Source organism: Mustela putorius, unplaced genomic scaffold, assembly GCF_011764305.1.
Source record: "Mustela putorius furo isolate JIRA1106 unplaced genomic scaffold, ASM1176430v1.1 tig00000508_pilon_pilon_pilon, whole genome shotgun sequence".
Lineage (NCBI taxonomy): Eukaryota > Metazoa > Chordata > Mammalia > Carnivora > Mustelidae > Mustela > Mustela putorius.
The window spans coordinates 5,109,931-5,127,008 of NW_025421402.1; the positions used below are offsets into that span (position 1 = coordinate 5,109,931).

Genomic DNA, 17,078 nt, shown 5'->3' on the forward strand with positions numbered 1-17,078 from the left:
GATCTCCCTGGATTGCCCAGATGAGCTACAGAATCCACAGATTGTGAGATAAGTCCCAAGCTTGAGTCACTTCTCTGGAAAGAGAGGATTTCTGTTTCCCTCGGTGGCATGGGAGTTTAGGAGCATGAAGCCAGGGTCTTTTTTAGCTGTGTGCCGCTATCCTGCGCCCCCCCAGAGAAGAATGTCCCCTCCTGAGTACATCTTCAGCCCCTCCTCTCTTCTGCCCCCCACCTCTCCACGCCACTGCCCCGAACAAACCCAAGCTGACTTCCCAAACAGGCTCGGTCTTGCAACACATGCCATCTTAAGGGATGGTTCTGAATAATGCAAGTCTCCCTAGCGGGCTTTAAGCACATTTGGGAAGCCCTTCGATATGGGTCCCAGCAAAGAGGGCGCACAGCCTCGGCAATCAGTTGTAAGGGGAGCTGATCTGTCTTCAAATATGCAAATACTCTGGCACAGCGCCTCGCCTCCCTCAGCCGCTTGCTTGGACTGGGTCCGGCTTTCTCAGGGCCGTCTACTTGGCTTCCAGTCCGCTGTACCGCCCCCCACCCCCTGTGGGTACCGTCAAAACTTGAACCCAGTAGCTGGTTGGGGATGACAGTAGAAGAATGAAAAGCCAAGCTTGGCAGGCTTAAGTGCCCTATTCCAAAACCTCTTTCACTGAGGATTAAACGCCCAGCAGTCTTAATTACCTGACATTGGCACCAAAGGCACTGGTCTGCTCCCTAAGGAATGACTTCAGCCCACGCCAGTCTAGGAGCTCCGCATCTCCAGCTTCGTCCGTAGTCCCTTCCCATCCAAGTGTAGAATGCTGAGCCCATGTACTCTCCCCCATCCCAGGCAGGGTCCCCTTCTGTTCTGAAAGTCTGACCCACAGTCTGGCCCTGCCTGCCTCCCTAGAACATTCCAGGACTCCTTGGGAGGAGGGCTTTCTGCCACCAGAGACATCTCAGAGACCAGGGTGGTGCCTGGTGCCCAGTGCTCAGATGGGAAGGGGCGCTTGCTGCCGGTCAGCCCACGATCGCTGGGCGCTGCCAAGGGTCCGTCTGTCCCTGTGTCTCAGCTGCTGAACTGTATCTCTTGGTCTATCTGCTCTCCCTGACCGCCCACCTGTGCACCTTAGCTTCCGCCCCGGGAGGGCTTTGCTCCTTCCCTCAGGGCTCACTCACACTCCTTTCTCTTTAGCTGCCCCGGGAGCTGGCCTGATCCAGAGTCCTGGGAACTGAGGATTTTGATGGGAAGTTGTTCAAAAGACGGCTACGGGATACCATTAATCCTTACCTCATTTGTTTGAAATACAGTAGGATCAAGCCATTACAGGTCAAGCCTAATTTCTTTCATTAAAAAGAAGATTTTTTTATTATTGCCTTCTTTTGCAGGATTTAACCTTTTCTTCTCTTTTTGGGGCTGTTTTATGTTGCTTGTTTTTTCACCAAGCATATTTCCTTTCCAAATACGCCGTGTCTTTCCTTTGCAAAATCCCCGGTTGTTTTCTGCAGCTTCGCGTTTCTGTTGTTCTCTCCCTGTTTATGCCTCCGTGAGCTCTCCGTGGCCTGTTTGCTCACCCTCTTCTGTTTATTGCAGACAACCCCTATAATGACTCGTCCTTAAGAAACCACCCTGACATGTATAGTGGTGAGTCGCCGCGGTAACCTTGGGAGTAACCTTGCCTGTCCTAACCCCAGTTTGCCTAACTCGACTGATACCGTGTCATTAACCCACGCTGGGTGGAGGGGCTGACAGTCAGCCACACCAGGGTGCCAAGGGGCCCCCTCCCGGACACCACTCTCCCGGAGGACGGTGGCCAGTGCGGGAGTCTGAAGTAGCTCATGAGGGGCGGTGGCTTCCGGGAATGCATAATCCGCCAGGTGCTGAAATCTGGATCAGGTTGGTCGGACCAGGGTAGGACTCCAAAAGAGCTTCCTGGAAGGTTCTGTGATGGGTGGAGGGAGCGTGTCAGAGGAGAGGGGAGTCTGCACAGTGAGGAGGAAATAGGGAATCTGGTGCCTGTTAGTGGTTTAAAGGATGCAGAAAGCTTTGTGATAGAGTGTCTGGATGTGATTTGCCTGCCTTGCAATCTAGTTTTAGTTACTGGGGGCACCGTTTCACGTGTCTCTTTAAAAATCCCTCTGGGAAAAATGAGCGAGAGTCCAGCTCTGAGTTCTCTTTGAAGGTAAGTATAAAGGGAGGTGGTCCATGCCTGGTCTCTGTTCCCTGGGCTGCTTCTGTCCTCCGGCAGCGTGTGCAAATCCAGGGCCCACCAGTCCGCACACTTGCATGTCCCAGAAGAGTTTCCGTGAGGCGTATTTCTAACTCATCACACAACTGGTTGCTCAAGCTGATTAGTAGAGTAATTGGCTATTTCCACACCTGAGCCCCCGCCCCCCCACCACCACGGCTCAAGAATGTCTTGTTTTCCTTGCACAGCCAGAGGGAATAGTCGTTTGCTGGCTTTGGCAAGGCAGCTGGCCCCCGTCATCAGTTATGCCTCGGATGCTGAGGCTGCAGGTCCCCAGGGTGGTCATTGTGGCCTCAGATGGATAGGAAGTGTCTGCATTGTGATGTGCTAATATAAACAATGATCGGTGTCTAGAGTGGGGGAGGGGAAGAAGGAGGGAGAGCCCCGGAGCAAGGCAAAGGCTCTAACTTGGCATCAAGCAGCTAGAGCCACACTGAGATTCTGCCAAGGAGATTTACTGCCCAAGGAAGCAGGAGATCTTTGTTGGTTTCAGGACGCTGTTTGTTTTCAAAATAATGGGGCCAACCAGCATTGTGTCTAGAGCCCCAGAGCACTGGTGTGGAATGTGTCTGTCTCTAAATTGGATTTCAGGTTATCTGTTACGGAAGTACTCTTGAAGCTAGAGTATGTCAGAGCCAGAAGGTCCCTTAGAGACTGTCTGGTCCAAGCACCTTGCTTTGTGTTGGATAAACCGTGCAGGGGAACACGCATGTAGAATTATTTTCTCAGCGGGATAAATTTGAGTGATTCCAGCCACTTAAACTTTGCGGCCAGTGGTAGATTTGATTATGAGTGAATGGGTGGGAGTTCTAAAAGCCATCCAGGGCTAGGACACCCAGCAAAGCTCGTAAAACGCACATGGAGATCAACCCCTTCTCCTCAACCCAGAGTAGAATGAATGGTGCTGACCCAAGCATGAAGCCAGCTGGAAGGGACCTAAAGTCAAAGTGAGACACATGCTGAACAAAGGACAGCTAGGTCGAATGCTTCTAGAAAGAAACATGAAGTGAAAAGGAAGAAAGATAAGGTCCTTCCTGAGTACAGGGCGGGACATAGAGACACAAGACAGTGACAAGTGCCCAGTGCATCTGTCTGCTTAGCTTTGAAACATGGCACATCTCTTAAAGGGGTAAGGCCACCCTACGAACTACATTTTGTTCTAGTGATTCTACAGTGGTTTGGTATCCTTCAAACCTACGCCAGATGGCCCCCGACCCACTGAGTGGCAAGGGAAGCTGGTCTGAGATGGCTTGCCACGTAGAATTCGCCCAGTTTGGAGACAAGGAAGAGAAGAGTGGGCACTCGGAGGTAGACAGCCTCCAGTGAAATGCAGGCTCCTGAGTGACCTTGGGTGATTCATTTAGTGTGTGAAAACCTTAATGTCCTCATCTGTGAAGTAGGTATACAATGTGCCTCCCAAGACTGCTGTGAACAGTGACCAGGGTGACGCGCCTCTGGTCGCTAGCGTGGCATCAGACACGTCAGTGATGAGTACGTGTCCCCCCAGTATTGGTATTGAAGGATTGAATGTGTTAGTGCTGACTGAGGTCAAGATGGGCACAGAGAAGTCGAAGAGAAGCCAAGGGCAAGAAGCCAATCAGCAAGGATGATTATGGGAAGAAAGTACCGCAGAGGGAGGGACTTGAGGGCAGACTAGAAAAGGGAAAGTCATCAGATCCTCAGCCCTGCTTGACACCTCCATCAGAAAAAAGGCCCACCTCTCAAAAAGTGAGGGGTTGAGGTCAGACTTATGGAAGAGATTTCCTGACGGTGGAAGGTATCAAATGTTACTAGACAGAGAGTTTTTCTTGTCATCTGGGATTGTTTCATCAACCATTCCTGGAGCCAGAGCTGAATGAAATGCCACAGAGCCAACCCCACGAGCCCTTAATCCTGGGAATCAAAAGCAGCAAATGTGGGATCCAGTTGCCCCTAAAAGCTGTTTTTGCCAAAAGTTCTCAGCTATATCTGATGCATTGGCTCTTTTCTACTAACCGACAGCACTTAACAGAAGGGAGCAACTTAGGTTTTCAGCAATCTTGACCCTTCCTCTTGTAGGAATCGATGAAGACATTTTTTCATTGGCCCTTTAAAGCCAAGGTGGGTGAGGCAGTATCATCTCTCGATGTCTCCCTGCTGACCAGATCCCCCTGGAAACCCATGCTCCCATTCCTGAGCCAGGGAGAACAGGAAAGGACAGACTGTCCTTAGGTTAGAGGTCAGAAGGGCCCTTGTAGGAAGATCTTCCTGAACCCACCAATGTGAGTTTTGGCATCTAGATTCTGAGTTTTATCCGATATTAGGTCCAACCCCAGCCCTGAAGATCAGGGAGAAAAAGAGAAGCATTATCAAGCTTGTCAGGCTGAATCTCCACCTCTAAGAGGGTAGGTGACATCCTGTGACCCTGGGAGACTCTCATCCTCTACCGTGTAGAGGCCTAGAGAGAAATCACCTTTGTCTTGGAGAGTCTTCCTGGGTCTCTTTCCCCAGAGAAAGAAACTAGCCACCTTCCCTTGGGAGCAGTGGCCCCGAAAGCCACCAGCTGGATTGTCCTCCAACAGTTTTCCTGTAATTCCCTCCAGCTGCCGCTGACCACATTTTTCATAACCCCCAATTCAGGTCCAGCTTCTCATCCCGTAATGACACCACGTGTCACCCTGACTCCTCTTCAAGCTTTCCATGGCCTTAAGAATCCACTTGAGAATACTCTGGGGCTTCTTAATTCCTAGCCCAACTTCTTTCTCCAGCTCGGGCCTGAGTTTATCTGATGGCCACCAAGGAGGGATGGAGTCTTACCGAGCAGAAGAGGTTCACCAGAGCAGCTCACCAAGACACTAAGTCTTTTCCCCTTCGACACTTTTGCCCTTGGGTTTGGGTTTTTTTTGGTTTGATACTCCCAAAGCTGGCTGTCCGAAGGAGGGACAGATGGGCTAACCATCTCTAAGGAGGCAAGCTCGGAGAGCTCTCAGGACATGCTTTGGTGCCAAATGGTCCAGAATCCAAAACATAAGTGGCTTGTGACCTTGCCAAGTCTATGGATTTCCTTGAGCCTCAGTTCCCTCTGCTGAAAATGGTGGTGGTACCCCCACACACGTCTCCCCCGGATTGTTGTGAGGAGTAAGCGTGACTCTGACGCCTAGAGAGAGCTATTAGCACAGGCTTGGCCCCTCGGGCTTATACCAAACGCTGGCCCTGATTAGAGCCTCTGACTTTTAGGATGTTCTTCCCTCTATTTTTGAACTTTGGCTTGTTTCCCAGTAGCTTCTCTTCCTTTGGGATAATTCTATGGTTGCTAGCCCACACCCTACCAGTGCAGCATGGCTGTAACCTTTTCATAGTCATGGCTGCAACACGTCAAGGCCCCCACAGCGAGACTCGGCTCGTTTCTCCGCCTGCTCTGCTGGCTAAGTGTGCTCGTGCTATGGTGTGAATTAAATGTCCACGGGGTCGCAGGCTGTCTTCTGCCAAGTTGGTCCCTGTGTAGAAGGAGTATGCCAACCAAGCTGGGGCCGTCCACGTTGTCCCCGCTTCCCAGCAACGGACAGCCTCACCAGAGCCTCCTGCCCTGAAATAGCCTTCTCACAGTTCCCTTGACCTTGTGTTATCTGGACTGTTTGGGGGATTCCATGATAACGGGTGGGAGGAAGCTGCTGCTTTGGTATCCGGCTTCCTTGGTCCTGAGAGCTGGCTGCTACGAGGGTCATAGACGGTAACCGATTAACCGCATAATGGATTAACCCGGTCAGTAGCCACTGTTGTATATGTGTGTGCTGGTGGGACGTGTGAGGACATCTGCACGGGTAATAACATGTGGGGTACACGGTTGCCTTCTTTTTTGTTCCCTTCTCCCTTTACATTCATTCATCGCACCAACACCTACTGAACGCTTGCTCTATGTGCCATGCATTGTGCCAGCCGTCTCACTAACTCTGCACACGTCTTATCATTTCTTCCCCTGACGAAAGCATAAAGTAGACTCCAGCTCTTTGAAGCGCACTCCGCAATGGCTAGTGGAGAGAAGCTGAGTGCCTCTAAGACAGGAGCCTTGTGGATCCAGCCAGGCACCAGCCTGTCCGACGAGCTCCTGTAGGGGACATCAGTTTCCCTACCACTCTGTCCTCATGGCCGGGACCCCTTAACAGCCCCCAGCCGGGAAGATGCCTTTGTCCCCACTCCAGGTGTCTCTGGTGGCTTCCAGCTCCTGGCAGCTCTGCCTGCCTTTCTCCCCTCGCTTCTCCAACTGAGCGTAAGACCCACTGCACCACTGGGTGGGCTCAGCTTCTAGAGTTAACTCTTCGTGTTTACAACCCTACACCTTTGGGCAGGGGTGTGTCTCCCAGCTTCCCCTCGCTTTGGGGTTCCTGGCTGGAAAACCTTCCCTCTCCTCCCTCCCACCTTACCCATGTCCATAGAGCTGTGCAAAAAGCTCCCCAGGAGAGGTGGGGTGCAGGTAAGGTGGGGTCCAGACTTGCATGTCCCAGGCCACAGCCAAACAGCCACCCTGGCCGTGTCGATCTCTGGGAGCCACCTGGCCTCCAATCCCCACGTGCACGTCACTGTCGGTGGACGTGGCTGTTCCAGCCTCGTTGAACTGTCGATCCGCTCCTCCATCTTGGCTGCCCCTTTCCACTCCCCCTCCCCCAGTCTCTCACATCCAATTAACACCCTCCCTCCAGGCCCTCCCAGAGTCATTAGTGAAGAAGCAGAATGGTCTTGGCCCCAGAGCGATTTCCTGTCATCTCTGCTCATTCATTCTCTCCACACCTCTGCTAAACCAGACTGTTCATCCGGGTCTCTGTGGGCTCCTCCCAGCTCCTTGTCTCCAGGGTCCCAGAGAGCAGGTTGTCTGTCCTGTGGCCCCAGTGCATGCCTTCTCACTCATCCATGGCTGCTGAGACGGCCTCCCGGGGGGGGGGGGGGCACATTGGTCTCTGGGGTCCCAACACAAGATGCTCGGGGGGTCGACGGCACACTGCTCAGGCAACCCCCTCCTCCTTGCCCAGGAAGGCAGGGTTTACTGAACTGGGGAGGAAGCTGGACTCCTCTTGGCAGATCCTTTCAGAACTTCAGATGCTCACACACATGTGCCAGTGGGGCCGGGGAGCCCCGCGCTTCCTAACACACCTCTCTTAATGATGCGATGCCCCGGCCCTTGTTGGGGGTGGGGTTCAGCTGGGATGGTCTGGGGCTTGGTGCCTCTGAGGGTAACAGGGTAAGTAGGGGGCGTGATGACACTTCTTCCTAGCCTGACCGCTTGGGCCTCGTGGGTCCGCTCTGGGCAGGAGGCTTATGACGGCATCTTCTATCCTATTTCAGCGCGAGGAGTTGCAGAAAGGACCCCCAGCTTCATGTACCCCCAGGGCACGGCGAGCAGTCAGATGGTGCTGCGCGGCATGGATCTCCTGCTGGAGTGCATCGCCTCCGGGGTGTACGTACAGCCCGCATCCCCACTCTGGCCCCTCTCCAGGAGGATGGGGGGGGGCGGGAATTTGCGCAGGGGCTCTTCGTGCCGCAGTCTGAGGGGGCGAAAAGAGACACAGACAGCCCCTAGCCGGGCTTTTGCAAAGCCTCATCATTCCCATCCCTTTCTGGCTGTCTTCTTTATGGGTAATGGATGAGGAAAGGAGACGGGGTAATGTCCTGCACGTGTGTTCACACCCGTGTGACTTCCCAGCAGTGCTCTCGGTGCTCTGTGGCCAAGCACCCCTTCCGTACGGGAGAGGTCCGCTCTCAGGGGAGCGTCCACCCTCCTGAGCGCCTGGACACTTCCAGGATGCCTGGGTGGCCCGGGCTCGGTGGAAGAGCAGCAGGCCCAGGGCTGGGGGTAACCCCTGTGTCCTGCTCGCTCCTCTCCCAGCCCGACGCCAGACATCGCGTGGTACAAGAAGGGGGGGGACCTCCCCTCTGACAAGGCTAAGTTTGAGAACTTTAACAAGGCTCTACGCATCACCAACGTCTCCGAGGAGGACTCCGGGGAGTACTTCTGCCTGGCCTCCAACAAGATGGGCAGCACCCGGCACACGATCTCGGTGAGAGTAAAGGGTACGTTGTGTGTATTTCTCATTATGATGATTTGCCAGCCCTGCACGCCACAGCGTACCTTTCCCTCCACGGGGAGGAGGGGGCGGGGGGAGTAGGAGAGACCTGATGGCACACTGGCTAGTGGCAATAGTGATCTGCCAGGGACAGCGTTACCGCCCGGATGTGAGAGAGAGAGAGAGAGAGAGAGAGTGTGTGTGTGTGTGTGTGTGTGTGTGTGTGTGTATACACAGTGAGTATGAGGGGAGGGAGCTGCACCCTGACCATCCCCCTCCTCTCTGTGTTGCCTTGAGCTCCCCCCACAGGTGAAGTACCCCCATGGGCCATTTGGATTTCACGCAGCCCCATTTCTTTCTTACATTTTGCATTCCCGTTCACGGTGTGTCGTCTTAGCTCTGTGCTGTCTGTGTACTTGTGCATGGTTTTTCTCTTAAAAATGGGGAGTTATCAGAGCACGGATTATTTTTTTAAAAGCCACCTCCCTCCCTCCATGGTGCCGATGGCCCATCTGACCTGTGGTGGGCAATAGAGCACGTGCCTTTATAGGTCCCGGCCGTGGGTGATGGGGTACACCAGTCCCTGTCAGCCTGGCGCTGACCGGATGATGGGGACGATGAGGTCTGATTCTGAGAGTGCAAGAACTTGGGAAGCCCTCGCTCCGTTGACCGGATGACTTTGGTTTCAGCGCTCCACTTAGACCAGGTTCTTAACCTTTTGGGGGGTATCAAGATCTTTTGAGAATCTGATCAATCCACAGGAACTTCTCAGGAAAAAAAAATCCCCATCTCCACATATTCCCAGTTGGAAGGGACAGCCAGTCTGCTCTAACCAAAGCCTGATGCCTGAGGTCTTTTCTAAATGGTCTGATGTCATAGCAATAGCCCCAGGATCCCGGGCTTGCTTTACTAACTGTCGCCTTCGGGTGCTCATCATGAACACCTGTGGGGCTCTAAAAGCATCCACTGCCCCAGCCTCCCCTGAGAATTCAGACTTAGTAGGTCTAAGCTGGGCCCCAGTGCCCATGTTTGTTCAGAGCTCTTCAGAGGAGTCTAACGGGCGGCCGCAGTTTAGAACTATTGTTCTGTGAACCTGAAATAGAGCGGGAAGCATCTGCAGAGCCAAGCCCACCAAAGGCAGGCTGGACTGAGTCGTCCCATGAGGATGAGCCCCTGGGCAGGTGGTGAGGGTCTGGAGCTGGCTCTTGGAGGCTCCTGCCTTCCCAGCGAGAGCCGGTCGGTGTCTCCTGCCTGCCCCCAGTCATCTAACGCCGCGGCCTGCGCTCCGCTTGTCTTCCAGCTGCTCCCTACTGGCTGGACGAACCCAAGAACCTTATCCTGGCTCCTGGCGAGGATGGGAGGCTGGTGTGTCGAGCCAATGGGAACCCCAAGCCCACTGTCCAGTGGATGATAAATGGGGAGCCTCTGCAGTGTAAGTAACAAGCTGTTGTCCCACTTGACTCCGCTGGGCCTCCCTTCAGAGCCTCCAGGGCCCCATCCCTATGCGCCGGCCCTGGGTGCACAGAAGGAAGTTAATGACTAGCCCCTTGGCCACTGCTTGGGAGCATCCCAGCTCTCTAGGCATCTCAAGAGGCAGGAAACCTATGCTTATGTTCCCATATTTAGGGAGCATGTAACTCCCTTGGGTTTTTCTTGAATCTTGTTTTCTGCCCTAAACCACCACCCAGCCCAGTTTCCAGGTCTACAGAGATCCGGCCTCTGAGTTGGGGAGGGCCATGGAAGGTAGAGCAGAGCTCAGTAAGCTGCTGTGTTTAGTTACCCAAGCCCCACTCGCTGCTGAGGGCAAACCGAGAGCCAGGCTGGATAGGAGGAAGAACTGCCCCCTGAGAGCAGAGAAGCACTGATGCATTTCCTGGGTGTGCCCAGATTTGGGGAAACTGAGTCCTGCCTGCTGGCTGGAGTAAGTGACTGCAGGGCTCCTTCCGGCCAGGGCTCTGGGTCAAGTTTTCCCATCATAGTCTCTCCGGTTGCATTTACTTTATAAAATGTCCTTGTGGGTCTCTGAGACTGCCAGACGCCTGCACCATCTACTGCTGGGGGCAGAGCTCCTTCCCAGCCCATGACCTTGCCCTGTGCAGGAGCAGAGACGCAGAGGTTGCCCGCCCTCTGCTGTTCTCCCTGTCCTGACAGCACTCTGGGAACAAGGCAGACAAAGGCAGCAGACTCCACAGCGCCACAGAATAAATGCAGAGCCCAGGACTTGCCACTGAGCCCTGGCCCTGGAAAGGTCACCTGTCACTTACAGGGAGCGGCTGAGAAGAAAGTTGGCTCCACGAGAATTGCCAGGGAAGGAGGTGTTGAAGTTGCTGGCGTAGACTTCATGCCTTTGTGCTGAGTGGGGACTTGGGGGCGGGTGATAAAGATGCTGACCTGTCTTTATTTGCCTCCTGCTGATTCCCCAGTTCCAGGCTCAGACTTGCTGTCTGTGGCGGGGCGCCTCGGGGGCCGGACGCTGGGTGGTCCTCTCCCCACTGTGGCTACCGGCCTGAGCTATCCTGGATGCATTCACAGACCGTCCAAACCAAGTCACCTTGGCTCAGTCCAGAAACCCTACAGAGGAAAGTCACCTTCCCATGAAAGATGAGCAAAGTGGCGATTCCTTACGTTTCTAGAAAACTTAATTTATACCGCTCATTATCGTTCTTTTAGTAAAGCTCCTCGGAGTGGGAGAGGATGGGAGTAATTCTCCAAAACTTGACAGATGAGGGAAATGAGGCCCAGATTTACTGATTTGTCCCAGTCCCGGATGGATGTGTGAACAGGACTGAGAGCCCGCGGCCACTCCCCAGCCTCTGCTCTCTACATCCCAAGCCAGCCGTGCTAGAAGAGCTGCAGGAGGAAATAGCTTCTCTCGGTTTAGGACACATTTCTTGGGACGATCAGGTGGGCTTTGGCAAATTTAAGGACCCATTCAGTCTCGACAGGCATCAGCCTAAGGGTCTATGTGAATGTTTGAGGAATGCTCTGCTCCGAGGATGGGAAGGTGGTAGGTCTCATCTGGTTGTATATTCCTTTGTCCTTTTCAAAACCTTTAAGTATATGCAAAGTGTATTAAAATAATAAGAGCAATAGTAATCAGTGTGTGCTGGGCCTCTGCTGAGGAGGTTTTTTTTTTTTAAGATTTTTTTACTGGAGAGAGAGCAGGACAGAGAGGGAGCAGGGGGGAGGAGCAGAGGGAGAAGGAGAAGCAGGCTCCTTGCTCAGCAAGGAGCCCAGTGCAGGGCTTGATCCCAAGGCCCAGGGATCATGACTCAAGCCACAGGCAGATGCTCAACTGACCAAGCCATCCAGGCGCCCCTGCTGATGAATTTAGACATGTAATAAAATCTCAGGTTATCCTCATAAGAACCCTGCAAGGGGGTACGTCATCCCCATTCTGCACACAAGGATGCTGGAGCTCAGAGGAGCTGATGACGCTGGAGGTGATGTGGCTGGAATGCAAACCCCTTGTTTCGACGGCTCACGCTCTCAACTGCATCTGCCCAACTCTCACGCGGGTCCTGCAGGGACTCACAGTCCCATAGGACAGGCTGAGAAAGCAGCCCCGGTGGGTTTGACGATGGGCCCGAGGTCACACAGCCAGGCAGCAGTGGAGCCAGAAGCCGTGTCTCCTGGGGGCCACCGGGGGCTGCTTCCTCCACCGCACCCCAGTCATCTTAGGGAGCCCTGGCCAGAGCCCCAAGGGCCCTCTACCCACCCTTCCCGTTTCTCACGAGGCGCGTCTTTCCTGTCCGCAGCGGCACCACCCAACCCAAACCGTGAGGTGGCTGGAGACACCATCATCTTCCGGGACACCCAGATCAGCAGCAGGGCGGTGTACCAGTGCAACACATCCAATGAGCATGGCTACCTGCTGGCCAACGCCTTCGTCAGCGTGCTGGGTGAGCGCACCCCTTCCTCGCCCTTGGGGCAGCCTCCCTGGGGCTTGCCCCTGTCGTGGGCCCACCTTCTGCTCCAAAGGTCAAAGGTTGGCCCAGCTGGGTGGGATAGGAGGGCCTGGGATGGAGGGAGCATGGAGACAGAAGATGAGTTTGCCAGGGACGATGGGGAACTTCAGATCCATGGGTCTGGGCGTGCAGACGGTCGATTCCTTGCTAGGATCATGTCTCCAGATGAGGGGGAGGGGCCCATCTCACCCCCTCCGTGTATCCAGGCCAGCTCTGCCTGCATTCTCAGCGCCCCAGGGCAGGAGGTGGTTCTGAGTACTGGGGTCACTCCTAGATCAGGGAGAGGGCAGGGGCAACCAGGAGATGTGCTGGGGTGCAGAGGGGCAGTGTCCGTAGCTGCTGTATAATCTGGGGAGACCCTTTGCAAAAGCTGGATTGCACACAGGGTAGGTCGAGGGCAGAGAGATGAGCTTCCTCTTCCCTCCCCTAACCCTGGGAGGCTTCTTAAAGGAGGGAGGTTGATGGGGGAAGGATTGGGGGGTGGTAGGGAGGGCTCCTGAAATGCTGCTGCCCTGCTGGGGCACGTGGAAGACCTGGGGGGGTGGGGACCAGAGGAGGTAGGTCCCCCTAGCCAAGGTCCATTCTCCGGGAATTGCAGATGTGCCACCCCGGATGCTATCACCCCGGAACCAGCTCATTAGGGTGATCCTATACAACCGGACACGGCTGGACTGTCCGTTCTTTGGGTCCCCCATCCCCACACTCCGATGGTAAGTTCCAGGAGACCAGGCCACGCCCCTGGGGGTCCTCGGCCCAAAATCGGTATTCAGTGAGACCAGGCAACCTTATGGGGTCCGAATAGGTAGGAAGTTGACCAATCATTGAGGTCAGCCCCCCTTAATGTGCAGAGGCAGAAACTGAAGCTCAGAGAAGGCCAGAGACTTGCCAGGGCCACCCAGCAGTGGGAGGCAGACCCCTGTCCGGGGGGCCGGCCCTCTCTCAGTGTGCTGTGTGTTCTGCTGCTCTGTCGTGAGGTTTAAGAACGGGCAGGGGAGTAACCTGGATGGTGGGAACTACCACGTCTATGAGAATGGCAGTCTGGAAATCAAGATGATCCGCAAAGAGGACCAAGGCATCTACACCTGTGTCGCCACCAACATCCTGGGCAAAGCTGAAAACCAGGTCCGCCTGGAGGTCAAAGGTAAAGGAGAGGTTGGTAGGGAGAGGGCAGGTTGGGGCAGCCAAGGAAGCCATCTCTTCAAAGTGACTCCCACACGCCATTCCCTTTGACAACTCACTGCTTGTCCTGTTGACTCCCTAATGGGGCCCTCCCTGTGGACCTCTGTGTCCTCACAGGGCTTCCAGCTGGCCTGGGTGCTGGAAGGGCAGGATCCTGTTCAGCCCGGTCCACGTGGGATTAGAAAGGGAAGCCTGGGGCACCTGGGTGTCTCAGTCATTAAGCATCTACCTTCGGCTCAGGTCATGATCCCAAGGTCCTGGGATCGAGCCCCACATCAGGCACCCTGTTCGGGGGGGAGCCTCCTTCTCCCTCTCCCACTCCCCCTGCTTGGGTTCCCTTTCTGGCTATCTTTCTTTGTCAAATAAATAAATAAAATCTTTTTTTAAAAAAAGAAGAGAGAAGAGTGAGACCCCCACTAACACCCCACTACCACCCTAGGAAATCACAGGTTTCCAAACCAGAGAGAAAGGACCTGTTTCCTCCTTGGAATCGTGCCCACACACACACACACACACACCCCACCACCGTTCATGTAACTGAACGTTATCTCTGCCATTTTCCGTGGTCCATCTAACCTTTCATGCATGTCACGCCGTGTGGCCACATAGGGTGGTGGGTAGAGGCCACGCCAGTGATGAGCTCCCTCGGCTTCCCCCACAGACCCCACCAGGATCTTCCGGATGCCCGAGGACCAGGTGGCCAAACGGGGCACCACGGTGCAGCTGGAATGTCGGGTGAAGCACGACCCCTCCCTGAAGCTCACGGTCTCCTGGCTAAAGGATGATGAGCCTCTCTACATCGGAAACAGGTTTCTGCTCCTTCCTTCTCGAGTCTGGGCCCGTTTTCTTCCTCCTTGCCCTCAACACACTGAGGGAACCCGGGCATAAGGAGCTGCATCCTGCGTGTCCCCCAGGAACTGCTGCTGGGGGTGGGGTGGCTGTGCCAGGGGCTCCCCCACCCCACGTGCTCTCTGCCTCTCTCCTCCTCTTCTGTCTCACTCTCCTTCTGCCCACTCCTTTCTCTCATCCCTCCTTCTCTCCCCCTCTCCCCTCCTCCGCACTCCTCCTCCCTTCCTCTTCTGCTTTGAGGTCCCCTTGGCGCTCCGTCCTCAGCCCCGCTTGCAGTGCCCCTGTTGTCCAGCAGAGGGCAGGGCTGGCCCGAGCTGCCCGCCACTAGGGTGTTAGCTGGGGGTGTCTCAGCCCATAGGCACCTGGGAGGCTTTTACTAGACCACACCACCCTCCCCGGTCCAGATTCAAGTGGTGTGGGGGGAGCAGAGGCATTGACAGTGTCTAAAAGTCCCGACAGGTGTCTGTAATATGCAGTCTGTGATGGCGAGGACTGGTCCGAGCTGCTCCTTCCGCGAGACTCTTTGTCACAGCCCCTAACATCTCGGGGGGGGTGATGATGGTGCAGGGTCAGGCCTAGGGAGCAGCACGATCATCTGGCTTTTGCAGGGGCATACCTGACAGGCAGGCACAGGCATCCACACTCAGTGGGCACCCACAGCTTTCACAGCGCACCCTGCTCTGTGGCACCCACCTCCCTCTGCAGGAGACAGTGCAGAGGAGCCCAGGACACCCGGCCTGAGCCTGGGTACACAGACCGGCCTGGACTGAAGGGACAGCTGGAAGTAGGGGAAGGGGAGGGAAGCCAGCCTGCCTTTTGGGGGGTGGACCTAACTGTACCCTCATTTGGGAGGGGGGCACAGTGTAAGAAATGCACAGAGAGTAGACACGGTAGAGTTTGAGGACATGAACAAGGGTCAGAGCCACTTCTGCTTCACCCACTTGCCTTTTCCTCTCCGTCAAGCACTGAAGAGCTCCAGGGAACGGTGAAGACCATGGGAGGGAGCCTCCTGTCCCCTGCCAGGGGCTGTGGCTGCCCAGCCCAGCCTGTGATGCTCCCCTCTCACCCTCCATCCCCACTCCAGGGAGACAGCAGGCAGGGCGCAGAGCTCCCCACTCCCCCGCCATCGGCCCACTCACCCTCCTCCCCACCCCTCCTGGGGCCCTTGCAGGATGAAGAAGGAAGACGACTCCCTGACCATCTTCGGTGTGGCCGAGCGGGACCAGGGCAGTTACACCTGTGTTGCCAGCACTGAGCTGGACCAGGACCTGGCCAAGGCCTACCTCACTGTGCTAGGTAACAGCCATGCTCACACACGCTCTGACCCTCCCCCGTCCCACCCCTTCCCGATCCCAGAGAAGCGGTGGAGCCTGGGCAGGTCCCAGGCCATCGCCTGTGGTCAGCGAGCTGGGCAAACACAGTGATCTCCTCCCTCTGATCTAAGGGTTAGGAAGGCGCTCCTTTCCGAGCAAGCTGTGCCAGGCACCTTACCTCTGAGGGGAATCATTAACTCACCCAAATCCTCAACAGATGGATGCCTGAACGAGAGAGGGAAGGTGGACAGAGGACAAATATTTTTTAGACACTGTCCAAAAATGTCACTGTCACAAGATCATTTTGATGATCACAAGATCATTTTGACCTCTGTACCCAGTTAAAACAATCCATCGTTGAAGGCAGATTGCATTTTGAGTTGGTCCCACCAACACCTTCGGCCAGCTTCCCTCTCCCTCCCTCCCTGCGCCTGTCTCCTGACGGGATTCTGTAGGGCGCCCTGCTTTTAGCAAACCGATTCCATCATGGCTGCCTTGTGTCTAGGCCAGACTGTAAATATGGAGCCGACCTCAATCCCAGGGGAAGATCACCTATCCCATCCAGGGAAGCACATGCCTGGGTGTCCCCTCCTCACCTCTGTCCTCTCTCGGGCGTCGTATTGCTGTTACTGTTGGTGCGCTCCATCCCTTTGGTGGCGGTGACTCACAGTTGCCGGGGATGGCAGACCCAGGCCCACGGGGGCATTGGGATGGGAAGGAGACAAGCACCAGCCACAAAGGAAGCTTGAGGGGTGGCAGGGGGTTTCTCCATGGAAGCGAAGTTGTGCCCAGAACACCTCTGCCCAGGGCAGCTGTTCAACCCTTGGCCACCTACTCCCATCCTTCTAGAACACCTGTAACCCTGGATAACTTGCTAACCTGGATAACCTATCTTACCTTGCAGCTGATCAGGCCACTCCAACTAACCATTTGGCGGCCCTGCCCAAAGGTAATTCGTACTAATCACAGGACCCCAGCCAGAGCCCCGTCCAGGTAGCAGGGAGAGTGGGGTCTGAGGAGGAAGGTGCTACAGCACAGGACGTGCCAGGGGGAGGCCACTCGCTGCCAATTCCGATGCCTTTCAAGGGCCCCGCCCTCTCCTCACAGCCCAGCCACCACCCGACTCTGGGCTTCCTGAGCCTTTCCTAGGTGGGGCTCCAAAGTCCTCGGCTGCTGTTCCTCCCCATGCCTTCCTTCCGGCCACACTCAGCACTTCCTGGTGGGGGCCTGTTCTCTCCCCCAGCTTCGGTCTCAGAAGCACGGAGGGGGCAGCTGGGAAAGCCCTCTCTTCAGATTACCCGCAGCCCGGCTTGTTTGCAGCCCCGCCTGTGGCGGCACACCCCTTCCCAGCCGGCATCCACACGCGTGCACGCAGACACAGACGCGGGCTCCTGTGACCCGCCTTCCCGATGCTCCCAGTAACCAGCCGGAGCACTGAGCTAACTGGCCCGAGCAGCCAAGATGGGGAAACATCCCGCATACCCCACCGGCA

At 55.5% G+C, this 17,078-nt stretch overlaps 1 protein-coding gene across 17 annotated transcripts in view; it reads left to right on the plus strand.

Annotated features, from left to right (window-relative positions):
* The window catches only part of NFASC (neurofascin), a 178,137-nt gene that overhangs the window by 120,192 nt on the left and 40,867 nt on the right, over positions 1-17,078 (plus strand). For 7 of the 17 annotated variants that reach the window (XM_004756402.3, XM_045081076.1, XM_045081084.1 and 4 more), the window contains 10 exons: positions 1,588-1,638; positions 7,559-7,670; positions 8,100-8,284; positions 9,578-9,709; positions 12,036-12,179; positions 12,844-12,955; positions 13,220-13,386; positions 14,086-14,233; positions 15,445-15,569; positions 16,491-16,535. In XM_004756402.3, coding sequence (XP_004756459.2) covers positions 1,588-1,638; positions 7,559-7,670; positions 8,100-8,284; positions 9,578-9,709; positions 12,036-12,179; positions 12,844-12,955; positions 13,220-13,386; positions 14,086-14,233; positions 15,445-15,569; positions 16,491-16,535 — 1,221 coding nt within the window. The remainder of the gene's footprint in view (positions 1-1,587; positions 1,639-7,558; positions 7,671-8,099; positions 8,285-9,577; positions 9,710-12,035; positions 12,180-12,843; positions 12,956-13,219; positions 13,387-14,085; positions 14,234-15,444; positions 15,570-16,490; positions 16,536-17,078) is intronic. The other 10 variants (XM_045081077.1, XM_045081088.1, XM_045081089.1 and 7 more) reach the window with 3 other exon arrangements.